Source organism: Barbus barbus (genome assembly GCF_936440315.1).
Source record: "Barbus barbus genome assembly, chromosome: 16".
NCBI classification, from domain to species: Eukaryota; Metazoa; Chordata; class Actinopteri; order Cypriniformes; family Cyprinidae; genus Barbus; species Barbus barbus.
In genome coordinates, this window is record NC_136744.1 from 20,350,662 (window position 1) to 20,365,187 (window position 14,526).

The 14,526-nt window shown below is 35.7% G+C and overlaps 2 protein-coding genes across 2 annotated transcripts; both read left to right on the plus strand.

Moving 5' to 3' along the window:
- Nucleotides 1-5,322: 5,322 nt before the first annotated feature.
- On the plus strand, nucleotides 5,323-9,988 carry LOC306882857 (cytosolic 5'-nucleotidase 1A-like). The gene is made up of 6 exons (XM_079437824.1): nucleotides 5,323-5,540; nucleotides 5,791-5,958; nucleotides 7,221-7,350; nucleotides 7,625-7,747; nucleotides 8,429-8,613; nucleotides 8,749-9,988. Exons 1-6 carry the CDS (start codon nucleotides 5,418-5,420, stop codon nucleotides 9,124-9,126), a joined length of 1,107 nt encoding a protein of 368 aa, XP_079293950.1. The 5' UTR covers nucleotides 5,323-5,417; the 3' UTR covers nucleotides 9,127-9,988.
- A 428-nt stretch (nucleotides 9,989-10,416) lies between these two features.
- On the plus strand, nucleotides 10,417-13,747 carry rdh14a (retinol dehydrogenase 14a). Its single transcript, XM_079437825.1, has 2 exons — nucleotides 10,417-10,789; nucleotides 11,762-13,747. Exons 1-2 carry the CDS (start codon nucleotides 10,547-10,549, stop codon nucleotides 12,377-12,379), a joined length of 861 nt encoding a protein of 286 aa, XP_079293951.1. The 5' UTR covers nucleotides 10,417-10,546; the 3' UTR covers nucleotides 12,380-13,747.
- Nucleotides 13,748-14,526: the final 779 nt, after the last annotated feature.

Sequence of the window (14,526 nt, forward strand, 5' to 3'; positions counted from 1 at the left end):
ACATTAAAGACAACATAGGACAGAGTGCTAACAGGGTCACTGTTGATCCTCATCAGTACTGGGCTCATATCTGTCAAGCGTCCCCTCTGGATCAAGAATCAGCTCCCAGTTGTCTATAGGATTATGTTTGTCAGAACACAAACTGAAAAAACACTGATGCCAGACCAGCACTCTTCACCCTGAGAAGTTAAATGGGAGCACAAGAAGTGAGGAGAGGGTTAGCAAACCACCAAACACCATCATTAATCACAGCTCAACTCCGGCCAGAGTCACTGACAGTCCATGACCACTTCAGTCAGCCAGCCCATTTGTTAACTCGGCTAAAGCTGGTTTTTATTAGCTACATGACAAACCGACTTCTAACTGTTTTGCGTATTTGGGTTCTTGGTCCTATGAGGGAACATTGGGTGGATCGTGGGAATCATGCAGATTTCAAACTGGTTCTTTAAATGCGATGAATGTTCAGTTGAGTTGATCAAACCGATCATAATTTAGTTCTATTGCAACGAAGGGTGAAAACACTACAAAGGTTTTCCCAACTTCTGATGAAGACTAGCTACATGCTCTAAATGTGATCTCAAAGGCAGCCGCTTGTGACTTGGATGGGACTTTAAAATCTTACACACTGTAAAAGAGTAAAGACGTTAGTGATTTTGGCTGATATATCAACTTCTATTGGCAGATGTTTACAATAAGCTGTCAACTACACTTATTCGGAGAAGGTCAGAGTCTAAATTTAATATGACCTTTGACCATTCTAGAAATTACTCAGAAATTGGACCTGCTTTCCTACTGTTTACTTCAGACTAGTGGTTTTTAATATGGTTGATGCCAAGGATGGCCAAAATGATGACTTTACCTAAAATTTAAAGATGACTACATGAGTCCTGTATAAATAAACATTTATGATGTGCGAGAAAAAACAGCATGAGAAAAATGTTCACAAAATGAAATAAAGGAGGCTTTTGTTATTGTGTCAAAGCCAAAGCAAATTACATTCAAATATCTTGCATAAAAATAGACTGTTTTTTTTCAGTATCTTCTATTCTCCACACTATTAGAGTGCAGTACTATTTTAGCATTATTTTATAGTATTTATTCATATTTTGATTAATATTTTTGTCATTATGTTTGTTTTTTATATTTATATTTAGTTTACAATTTAAACTAAATAGGCTTATTAAAAAATAATAGTAATACAAATGCATTTCAGATTTGTTATTACTAATTGTAGTGCTTTAATTTATTACAGTTAGGTGCCAAGGCAGCATTTCTCATTTTTTTGTTTTGTTTTTTGTTTTCAAGTTTTTTTATTGAATATTTATACTGTATTTTATTTCATCTTTATTTAACAAAAATAATGATTAAGTGATTTTTTTTAAATGATAAAAATGATTTGAACAGTTTTAGTTAACTTTAATAAAACTGTTAGACCGGTTAGACATTTTCAATTTAAAGTCACAATTTTCGAACTTTGGCAGACTTTCAAATTTTCCACAGACCTAATAGAACTCTGATGCAGACTCCCTGGGGGTTCCCAGACCCCATTTTAAAAACCCCTGATCTTAGAAATATTAAGAAATGATCTTGTACAGTAGACTTATTTCATGCATTTAAGCATGCAAATAGTGTTTTGTCACAAGATCATAGAAAATATTACAATATTCCCACTACTCTGTGACAATCATGTTTGCTCATAATAATCTTATCAAAATAAAATCAAAAACCATTCTCAACCTCAATCTCAGGTCAACTTGTAGAACAGCCTTTCTCTCTCTGCATACACTATAAACCCTCATTTCTGTGGCCTTAGTCACAAGTTAAATAAACGGCAGCTGCTGGCCGTACCACAGAGGGTGTTATGTAGCGGGAAACAGAATCAGGACTGATGACAGAAATCGGCCTCCATTTATGTGTAAGAAATTCCCAGGTGTGCCTTTGTGTGTAAGTGTGTGTGTTAGTGTGTGTGAAGTGAGAGATACCCCCACAGGATTATGGGTAATTACATCACTGCTCCAAGTCTGAGAAAGCAGTGAAGTGAGAGCTCTCATTTTTAACAGAGAGTAAAGCGTTCACTCTAAGAGTACGTATTTTGCGTGGAAACACACTTAAATACACTCACATACACACTCAAAAAAAATCCAAGATGCAATACAGTCTCTTCACATGTTCTGACGATATTAACCAGATGTACGCTTACTGGCACATTAAGTTCACCAACACTATATAATAAATGCACACACATACACAGAAACTGGTATGGCTTATAAAGTGTTTGTTTATTTCAGGCTAACTACAGCTAAAGTAGAAAAAGGGACATGTTAAAAAAGAAAGAGAAAGCAGGACTGTTTGAACTGAATAATATATGGAGAATGAAACAAGGACAGAGTGAGATGGATTTTCTGGGACAGACCCAATAGCTTTGTTCTGAGCTTCCTCGTGATCAAACATAGTAATCTCTTTAATGCACTGTTCACTATTGACTGTAATCCTTAATTCTAATTAACCAGTAAATCCTGCTGAGGATCTTGTTCTTCCATTGACAGACAAAGCTAATGGTCATATCAGTTGCATCTGACTGGCTGCCAAACAACATCAATTCAGTCATGGAGTGTGCAATCACTTGATAATGTAAGAATAGGGGCAGAAAGTGTTGTTAAATAAACACATGGGCAATAAGAAGAAAGTAAAAGTATGAGGCATTACTAATTCATCACAAAAGCAGGCAACTGCAATAATTAAAATTACAAATAAATAAAAAAATAAAATAAAATAAATAAAATATGCCTCATGACATTTGCCACTTTCAATTTGAAAAATAATAAAAAGGTAACATACAGTGCTATACAATGGTAACATTTAAAAAAACGCAAACATTGGCCATAGGTTTGTTATAGATCTAGATATCGATATCAATAGTTTGCTCTGTCCTTTCCTTGAATAATAGTTTATTTGTCTGCATTATAATGATGAGATCTGTAAAGTTAAGATCTGACCATCAATACGCCAAAGATCCTGGCTGACCTAGATGGCCATGACTAGCTGAACTGTGATGATGTGTTGAATTGCCAAGCTTTGATATGTTAATAGTAATATCTAAATTAATTCAACAATCCAAAAGGTATTTAAATGGAATGCCAAATATATAAAAATCTGGCAGCATTATCCACATTTATTTATTTTTTTATTTTGAACACTTTCAGTTTTCTTATTTTCCAGTCCTTTACTTTTCGGAACATCCGCTACCTATCCTTAAAGAAATCAAGGTTCATGCAAAGTATTTAAAAAAAAAAAAAAAAAAAAAAAAAAAACTCTTCTGAAGAAGAATAACTGTGTTCTTTCCCATATAAATGCATGCAGCGACCATGGGCTGTCCGAGACAACATTTCAGCCTGTTATTCACATTAGGATATCTCATGGCTACTTATAACACTATAACATGCAAAACTTTCTCTTGCAGTCCATGCAAAAAAAAAAAAAAAAAAAATTATATATATATATATATATATATATATATTTATTTATTTATTTATTTTTGGTGAACTATCCCTTCAAACCACTGTTGAAGAAGAATAATTCTTTTATTTCAACAGAAACGTGAATAAAATAAGATGTCATGTTATTTTGCTGAACACAGTGTTGTAATGCTGTCTGTGCAGATCTGAACATTGATCAAATCTGTATTTTTTTTTTTCAATTATTTTCTTCAACATTTACTTTGTCACAGAGCAATTTCAACGGTATATAGCCCTGTTTGCATTTATATTACTACCTACTCACTACAGCATATACTGTATTGCCAATACTGCTGCATTATGAAAGAATTCTCAAAACAAAGTTCACTTTTCTTAGCCATTTGTGCAAGTACTTTTAACCAGAATAAGACTGAACTGCACAATTTTCTACATCTTCTAAGCTAATTTTGAGAACAATCTGTGGAATGAAGCAAAAAAAAAAAGTTAAACTCACTACATAAATCCAGTGCTGCAGTGAGAAGCTGCCCATTACACTTCGTTATTTAAGGGGATATATAAAGGAAGCTTCTACTGAGAGTTTAACCATAAAAGTGGTTCTACTCTACACACATTGCGAGTTGAAATTGTCTGTGGTAATCAAAAGCATGCCACATGTTATACACAGATATTAGGTAAAAAATAAATTGTTATACGTTTTAACTGCAATAAATATCTCTCTCTCTCTAAAAAAAATAAAATAAAACAAAATACAATAACATGTTTGTCACAGTAGGGCCCTCTAGGAGAATTCTTCAAAACATTGGCACTTCTCCAGGAGCTGTTCAATAAAAAAAAGCTAAATAGTCCAGTCCGTACCTACTTGGTAACATCACGTGGCACAAGTAGTCCTGGAATCAGAGACTCTTCGGGAGAACAATCTGGAGATAAATGAGGCATTCTTTCTGAGTGGTGCCCATAAAGGGCCTGTGCTGAAAGCACATATATTCTAACCTCATATATTCTTTGATGACCAGACGCCACATTTTGATGGAGCCCTTAAAAATGGAGTTATTGGTGCCCATGTACCTTATGGTGTGATGAATGAGTGAGAATAAAGCCTAATATTATTTGTAATGGGGTGACAATACAGCATCATACTTTCTTCTGCAACATTTTTTTTTTTTTTGTGACATACTGCCAAGTATGGTGACCCAACTTTTGAAAGGGTCCATGCCAATAATTCGGTAATTATTTCCAATTTTGTTAAGACTTAAAGTGTAAATAAAATTGAGGGAAATGCTGATTTTAAGGTATTGTTGAGCTGGTGATTATATTTTAATGGTGAAATGAATCAATAAATCATTACCTATGGCTTTTTCTTTGTCCTGGATTCTTTCTATTAATGAACAGAGACTATGAAGACACTATATTTTCTCTCTCTCTCTCTCTCTTTTAATCATATAAAGAAGGTATTTTTAACCTTTGTTCTCAGGACAAGGTTTTTTTTTTTTTTTTTTAAACCAAGATGTCATTTAATTGGGACAAATAGTAGATGTAAATAAGGCAGGCTATTGTTCTCTATACTGTAATTATAAATTAATTGTACACAAGTTTAGCTCCAGATTAATGAGCATCAAACCTTTATTTTATTTTATATTTAGACTATTTGTGATATGCCAACACATGGTAAGCTAACTAAAAGTAGGCTACATCGGTCTCCAGACAAAATAAATGTTACAAGTAAAATACATTTACAATGACACTTTTAGAGAATTATGAGAAATTTGATCGATGTAAATACTTAATGAATTGGTTATTTATATGTATCGTTTTAAATCGATAAGTCTGACACTTGCCCAGGGCTTGTGACGTCACGTGGTCGTGTTGATGCTGTGAGGAACTCAGCTACCGCAGCAAAGGACGCAGGACACAACAATTCAGTCTCCCTGCCACCATAACAATATGAGCAAGCCTGAAGGGACTGGGAGAGGAGGACAGTCCAACTCCGACGACAGCGAAGAAAAAGACTGGGCGGTTGTCAAAGCATTATTTGACAACGCGAAAACAACGAAGAAGCCCCGTCCGGTAAGAGATTGCTTGTGTAAATTACATACAAACTGAATGACAGCAGCGTGTCCTGCATCCGATACCCAATCTACAATGCTAGCGACAATGCTAGAAAAAAATATATATTATACCAAAAATAGCTGATAGAACGCGTTGCGTTCGCTTGAAGTATCAATGGTGCGTTATTACATACAGGTAACTGACCACATAGAGCAGCTTGACTGTAGTCTACTGCTGTTGTAAACATTTGCTTGCTTTTAACTTGCAGCCCAAACCCAGCAACGCCGTAACCATTGCGGTGTCTTCGCGAACGCTGTTTAACATGGTGAAGGAGAGGAAGGTGTTTGAAGAGGAGGGGCTGGAGAGGTACGTCGCGCACCAGCTGGAGCTCGAGGACCAGCCTTTTAGCCCAGGGGTCTCGTTTCCTTTCGTTAAGGTAACAACAGGTTTAAGCACTACAAAATGATTTTAAACAATATGTAAAATAATGATACTACATTCCAAAACGATCTGAACGCTGTTTGATCATAACACTGACCCTACCTCCATCAGCACCTGTCAGGAACTTGATGCCACAGGTAATGCAACTGGACCTGTATATAGAGTGCAACAGTGGCCACCTATTATCCTGTTTCAGTATTTTTCCCATTATTTTTTTATTTTAAGTTGTTATTTGAAGACTTTGGTTTGAAGTGTACAGCTTTATCGCTTCAATCCCGCATTGTGAAGGACAATCAAATGAAAAACGTTTGAGAAATATAACAAAAACTTTTTACTCTGAATAATTCTTGTGTCATGATTTGTTTGTTTCTTTACTCTGAATTGGGTAGATTTTTTTGCAGAATCATGAATGATATAGCTTTTTACCATGCAGGAATAATACTGTTATTAAAGTTATGCATACATCTACCATCGTAGCTCTCAGTAGGTCAGGCTTTTTAGATTATCATTCAAAATCAATTCCCCTGTGGAACAAAAATGAATAGGATTTTTTTTATGTTCAGAACCCGACTGATGCACTCTATAGCAGCACCTCGCAACACACCTCGGTTCACATCATCTAGGTATATTACTCCTGAAATCTCCACTGGTATTGATTACAAATGACATGACTAAAAACTGTATTCAGTAATATAACCTTGTAGATAAAACCGTTTAGGTAATATAATTTGATTACCTTTGATCTAATTCCTTTATTTGGTGTCACAAGAATAGTGCATATGTACAGAAATTGTTTATTAGGACTGACAGCTCTTAATTTTGGCACAAATAAAAAGAAAGGATGAATGAAAGAATGAATGAACGAACCAACCAATCAATACTGACAACCCCTAGCACAGGTACTCCAGTATGAAACTGACACACGTCAAATAAGCTGGTTGGGCCAATTCAGGACAATTAAATTTGCACTGATGCAAATCTATGGGAAAATCAGTATAGCAACATGGAAAACAAATGTGTCCTTTCACTTTTGTTCATGGATGGACTTTAGTCCTTTTTATTGCAGGGCAGGACTCAAACACTAACAAACAAGACTCAAACATAATAGCATTTTTGTGTCCTGCCCACTGTTTATGGTTAAATATCATATATTGTTACACTAATCTATCATTAATCACAGCAGTATTGCGCAACGTGGATATCCTTAGATATCCAGGGCCATGCCTTTAGTATTTACTATGCTTTTCTAATCGACAGGCCCTGATGAATGTAAATGCTCGTTTGAGAGAACTATACCCAGACAGCGAGGAGCTGTTTGATATTGTGTTGATGACTAATAATCACGCCCAGGTCGGAGTTCGCCTCATCAACAGCATCAATTACTATGGTAATAACATTTAATAGCCTACAATTTAGCCTTTGATAGCGATCATCATTACATTCTTTGAAAGATATTTATTCTACACAGACATATAGCAACATGCACCAAGGGAAAAAAATATATAGAAAAACAGTCAGTGCAGGCACACAGACCAAAATTTGGCTAAAGACCGCTACAATGATTTTCATAATTTTTTCATAAGGTTTGCAGCACACAAATGTATATGTACTGCACTCTACATACTACACAAACAATAATTACATAAATTCTTTCTCTGCAGATCTAACTATAGAGAGATTTTGCATGACGGGTGGAGAGAGTCCAATTGGTTACCTAAAGGCCTACATGACCAACCTCTACCTGTCCAAAGATTCAAAGAAGGTACAAGAAGCTATCGAAGAAGGTATTTTAAAAAAAATGATGTATTGTGAGCAAAATCCTTACACTGGCTTCCAGTTACATTTAGGATTGATTTTAAAGTACTTTTACTCGTTTATAAATCACTCAATATCCTAGGACCTAAATACATTGCAGATATGCTCACTGAATATGAACCTAACAGACCACTCAGATCATTAGAATGAAGTCAGTTAGAAATACCAAGGGTTCACATAAAACAAGGGGAGTCCGCTTTTAGCTATTATGCCGCCCGCAGTTGAAATCAGCTTCCAGAAGAGATCAGATGTGCTAAAACATTAGCCACATTTAAATCCAGACTCAAAACTCATCTGTTTAGCTGTGCATTTATTGAATGAGCACTGTGCTACGTCCGAACTGATTGCACTGTATTTTATGTATATTCATTTTCTATTTTTAACTGTTTTAAATTCATTTTAAATCATTTTTAAATCATTTTAAAAGTTTTTAGATTCCCTGTTTAATTGTTGTGATCATTATTTTATTTTATTATTATTTTACTTCCTTTTATGTAAAGCCCTTTGAATTACCATTGTGCATGAAATGTGCTATATAAATAAACTTGCCTTGCCTAAATGGGATTTATTTCACTGATGAAGAAAAACTTTAAATTCTTAAAATTAGCTGAACATGAAGCTAAATTTGCTTTAAATGGCCATTTTCACAGGAATAGCAGCAGCCACAATGTTTGCCTGCGACAGTGAGAATGAGCTCAGTGACACGCAATTGCGTGTTGCCTTCGACGGAGATGCGGTTTTGTTTTCCGACGAGTCTGAGATTATTGTAAAGGAACACGGATTGGACACTTTCTTTAGGCATGAGAAAGAGTTTGAGAACAAGCCTCTTGCTCAGGTAAACTAAGACTGAGTAACATAGCTACTACTAATGTTCATTATTAATACTGTTGCTAATATTTTCTCCATGTTGTGTTTGGAGCATGCAATGTCCCTTTTATCCTTGATTTGGCGTTACATCATCCTCTCTTAGGGCCCCCTGAAATGTTTCCTGGAAGCACTGGGTAAACTCCAGCGCAAGTTCTATGCAAAAAACCAACGAATCAGCTGCCCTATTCGCACTTACCTCGTCACAGCTCGAAGTGCTGCCAGCGCTGGGGCCCGTGTTCTGAAGACCCTACGGAGCTGGGGGTTGGAGGTAGACGAGGCCCTCTTTTTGGCTGGGGCTCCTAAGGGGCCTCTCCTACATAAGATCAGGCCTCACATCTTCTTTGATGATCAGATGTTTCACATCGAGGGTGCCCAGGAGCTCGGTACAATCGCCGCTCATGTACCCTATGGGATTGGACAGAAGTATCATAAGGGGAAACGCATAGATACAAGTGATGCAGAAAAAAATGAAAAGATTTGATGATTATCAAATGCAAACATCCCAATTCTTTAGGTACCTCAACACCTATTCAGTGTCTTACATTTGATCTATACAACAGCTAAAATATAAATGTTTACTTATAATAATAATAATAATAATAATGAGCAGGGAAGTGAAGCACATGCATGAAAGTCTCTGCAAGTTATAGGTAATTGTATTTATTTATTTGGTTGCATCAGAGAGAGCCTTCGATACAGATAGTTTAAGTTAAATGGATTGCTGGAAATATAAATACAAATTGACCTAGTATATTATGTACCGTACTAATGCATCAGCACTGTGAGGTTAAACTACATGCTGCAGCCCTTTCTTTTTCTTTTTTTAAAGAGAACAACGCATTTACCCATCTTTATGCCTTGATCACTATGATTTTTTAAGACGTTTAATCAAGAGTTTGATTAAGAATACTTCATTCTATCTCAGGGAACATACATTGCAACTATCTGTATTTTATTTATAGTGCAAGATGTTATTCTTCAAGGTAAATTTAACTATTTTTAATCAACATTTAGATGTTTTGTTGTAACTTCTTCACTGCTGTAGCTGTACTTAGATATTCAGACTCAATCCTCAGGCAGTTTCCTTCACTTATGTGTGTGTGTGTGTTGTCCTCTACCAGTGATCCTGACAGACCTTACCACAATAAAAAATTAACTAAACCACTGAAATAAGGATAAGAGTGTGAAGAAACTGATATATTGTATTTACAATGTATTGCCCCTGAATGTTTATCATAAGGTGTATGTGCGTTTAATTTTGTCTTGTCCACAAAACAAAAATGTATTGTTGACTGTTAAACACTGGGTTTATTCATTATGATGATAAATTAAATTATGATCTTATTTGGTTTGTGGTTTATGTTTTGCACCTTAATAGAGCCATTTAGTTTGTAGTCCTAAAACACAGATTTGACTACAAACATGTACTTGCCAAATTACACAAATGTTTTAGTCCTTATGTGGCAACTTTTTAGCAAAACAATAATAATAATAATAATAAATGTGTGTGTGTCATACACAAGTGGTTATTCTCTCTTTAAACATATTGCTCTTTACTAAAGGCTGTATTTTAATGTTAATGAAAAGGTAATTTCAAAGTTTTTTTAGATGTTTCAAGTTATTAATTTCTCAAACTGTAATCCCTGTTCATCTATTACTGCGGATACATGTGATTTGTGATATGATTGCTTATAAATAACCAAAAAGCAATACACATGCGTTGCGTTTTAACCCGCTATGACTTCTGGGTAATGTAGTTCAAAATAGCATTCCATTTACTTCCCACATGCGTGATTGTTTACGCCTACAAACCTGCTCATGAACTGGACATTGTTGATAGCCCCAGAAGGATCAGCAGTCAAGCTATTCTCCATTCTAAACATTTGGATGAAGACGTCGATATGCTGCGGGGCAAAACTATTATCGTGACCGGGGCAAACAGTGGCATTGGAAAAGCCACGGCCGCGGAGCTGCTGCGGCGTCAGGGCCGAGTGATCATGGCATGTAGGGACCGAGAACGGGCGGAGAAAGCAGCCCAGGAGATCCAGCAGGAGGCCGGACCAGAGCAAGGGGAACTAGTGATCAAACTCTTGGACCTGGCGTCGCTTAAATCTGTCCGTATTTTTTGCGAAGAGATAATGAAGGTACTGTACCAAACCAAGCACAGAGCGTTTGTTTCTCTTTTCAGATATTTACAACACTCTAGTAAATATAGGGCAATCATAGCACGCTTTGGTCGAATTGTTTTCAACTAAGAACAAGTGCACAGTACCAAACAATTGTGTGTGAACGTCACGTGGTTTTATACCCACGTCACGCTCGAGAAGTTTTGGAAGAGCACGTGGCTGCGCGCGCATGAAACCTTTTTCGAGTGGAATTCATTTACAGACTAAAAAAAAAAATCCTTTTGCAAAATTGTGTATCTAAATAATACTATGGGGGAAACCGGGCATAGTTAATTTTTTGATGTAGATATATTTTATAATCAGCATATAAACATTGTACTATTGTGTATGTATTGTTTTTATTTTACATATCTAAAACTTAAACGTTTTCACTATTGTTCAGGGGGAAAAGATACAGTTCACTGAACACAGTTTAACATTTGTGACAGCATGTCCCAGTAGAGTGTGAGAAGAGTAAAACAATTATAGAACAAAAATGAATAATAATAATTAAACACCAAATATATAAAAACGTTTTGTATAAAATTGCCACAGCATTGTGTTGGCCAACAGATAATTGCATTAATTATTGAAACAAAATAAAATATAGTCTGAATTTAGGTAAACTGGACCACTTTTTGCCAATGGGATGACTGGAAAAATGTCCCAATTATCTTGAATTAACTAATATATATATATATATATATATATATATATATATATATATATATATATATATATATATATATATATATATATATATATATATATATGGCCAATTCTTTAAAATCTTGTGTATAAAGTAAAGAATAGACAATCAAAAGAAGAGAAATGTATCTAAATTAGCGTAGAATAAAGTTTCAACAATTTCTAGGGTTGAGATTATTTTATCTTCTCATTCGTGTTCAGAAATAACTTTACAATTTGCTATGTCTGTTGTTTCTCAAACAGGAAGAGTCAAGGATTGACATCCTGATCAACAATGCTGGAATCTACCAGTGTCCATACACCAAATCAGAAGATGGATTCGAGATGCAGTTCGCTGTCAATCATCTGGGTCACTTCCTGCTCACTAACCTCCTGCTGGACCTTCTCAAACGCTCTGCTCCTAGCCGGATCATTGTGGTGTCCTCCAAGCTCTACAAGTATGGTGAAATAAACTTTGATGACCTGAACAGCGAGCAGAGCTATGATAAAGCTTTCGCCTATGCACGGAGTAAACTAGCCAATCTTCTATTCACTCTGGAGCTCTCGCACCGACTCGAGGAGACCGGAGTGACAGTAAATGCTCTCACCCCAGGGATTGTGCGGACTAACCTGGGCAGGCATGTCCACATCCCACTGCTGATGAAGCCACTATTTAACCTGGCTTCACAGGCCTTCTTCAAGTCCCCTGAGGAAGGTGCGCAGACTTCTATCTATCTGGCCTGCTCTCCGGATGTAGAGGGTGTTCAGGGAAAGTGCTTTGCTAACTGTCATGAAGAGCAGCTATTAGCTAAGGCCATAGATGAAGAAGTGGCCAAGAAACTGTGGGACATCAGTGAGGTGATGGTGGGCATCACAACCTGAAATCTCAAAGATTTAAGAATTTAAGTCGCCTGTCCTTTATTATTTCAAAATCAACAACTCTATAAGAAAATAAATTACCAACAAGTATTTTCTCTTGGAAAGAAAACATGCAAAATGTATGCATCCACAGGAGGGAGCTGTTTTGGCCATTCTTGTTCACTTGTGAAATGCTAACTGTATAGTTGCAACTAGCAGATTGTTAGTTCTGCTGCAACAGTAACAATGTGTGTGTGTGTGTGTGTGTGTTTATATATTTTAAATTAATCCAGAGTCATCTTCAGTTATCCTGTTCCCATGCTAGTCAGGTTCATAGATTTCAAAACTGTGTGTGTTCACATGTGTTAATTAAGACTAAATGGGTTATTAACTGGAGAATCACCACAAATAATATAGTTTACAAAGACTAAACCCTTTCATTGACTGAAAATGTGTGCAAATAGTACTAAGAATTCCTGATCGGAATATTGTGTCTAAATTCTGCTCTGTTGTTACAGTTTTCTGCTGTTGGGAGTGAAACAGTTAACACTGCATTTGATTTGCACGTCCCATACCGAAGATCAGTGGACAGACATTCTCAGAGTACTTAATAAAGATGCATTAAACAGAAGTACAGTAGTATCTCTGTTCTGATTATACATTACATTGTATACTATGCATTTGCAATGGCGAAATGCTGATCTGTGATATTGTGATAGTATACTATACACACTTTTTAAGTGTAACTGCACAGAGAAAAATATTTTAAGCTCAGGCCTATATTTAAAAAAAAAAAATTTAGTTTACGTTGTTGTGTGTTTTACTCACTGGAAATAAAGGATTGTAAATATATATATATATATTAGAGCTGTCAAACGATTAATCAAATCCAAAATAAAAGCTTTTGTTTACATAATGTGTGTACTGTGTATATTTATTATGTATATATAAAAGACACACACATACAGCATATCTTTTGAAAATATTTATATATAAACGTAACACATTTTTTCTTAAATATATGCATGTGTGTGTATTTATATATACATAATAAATATACACAGTACACACATGTAAACAAAAGCTTTTATTTTGGATGCAATTAATCGTTTGGCAGCACTAATATATATATATTTTATTTTTTTTACTCCGATTGAACATTTAACCATTTATTTTATTTTAATAGTAAGTCTGTGAAATACTAATGCATTTTGACAGTATTCCTCATTTATCTAACTATATGTGGGGTACTACTAATTATAAACAAACATTCTAAATTCTGGGTGTTTATCACTGTAATCTTGCAGTACCTTTTGTTTTTGTGTTTTTTCTTTTAAAAAGGAAATGCTCGGGTGAGCTTTCCTGGTCTAATAAATAAATATCACGCCGTACAAATGACATTGTTCAGATTTTATCTACAGCTCAATGAGGTTCACGTAATTGAAAAATAGTCTGATGGTTGTTTTTGCGAGGCTCATTAGCAGAACGATTTTGGAATTAGGGCAATAGCCTGCTTTGCTTTCATAGTTCACTTATCGTCTAATTAACCGTTCTAGGAGTTGTTCCTGTACAATTCAACTACTTGCTTTCACAAAGAAAGTACACACACCTCTCACACTGCGTCTCTCTCCCACTTCATCATGATTGCCTTGAATGTTTTCTCTTAGCAGCATTAGCTGTCTTTGTGACAATGGTAGCAGCTCTGATGGGCTCGTAATGCTTTTCCCACCTGTGTTTGCCATTAGGACTTTTTCAGGATCATTTAGAGTATGTTCCGATCAGCCAGAAAGCTCCTAAGATATCCCAGCATTCATCTGATAGCTCCCTGTGAAATGGGAGGTCTCGGAGCGCTTGGCTGTAGAAGCTGGGGACTGTTTTTTATTTGAAATAAAGAAAATTGGGGAAATTATGAAAGTTAATGGCTTTAATGATGTGTTTCGAAGTGGTGCCACATCAGCGACAGAATGCCAAGTTGCTAAACAAAGTGATGCTTTGATTAAAATCACATAAAGCTGTTTCACCTCTAATTCACCTAATTGTTTTCTATTTCGTCCTCTTTTTCCTCCTCCTGAAGACAAACTATCACTCAACAAACACCCGAAGGCATATAGAAATTCATGGCAAAGCCCTTGTATCTTATCTCGTGGTTTGGCTTTAGGTAAAGCATTTCT

Coding starts and splice junctions, on each gene's coding strand:
- LOC306882857 (XM_079437824.1), top strand. CDS start 5,418: ATGAGCAAGCCTGAAGGGACTGGGAGAGGAGGACAGTCCAACTCCGAC. Junction 5,541..5,790: donor CAACGAAGAAGCCCCGTCCG/GTAAGAGATTGC, acceptor TTTAACTTGCAG/CCCAAACCCAGCAACGCCGT. Junction 7,748..8,428: donor ACAAGAAGCTATCGAAGAAG/GTATTTTAAAAA, acceptor CCATTTTCACAG/GAATAGCAGCAGCCACAATG.
- rdh14a (XM_079437825.1), top strand. CDS start 10,547: ATGCTGCGGGGCAAAACTATTATCGTGACCGGGGCAAACAGTGGCATT. Junction 10,790..11,761: donor TTTGCGAAGAGATAATGAAG/GTACTGTACCAA, acceptor TTTCTCAAACAG/GAAGAGTCAAGGATTGACAT.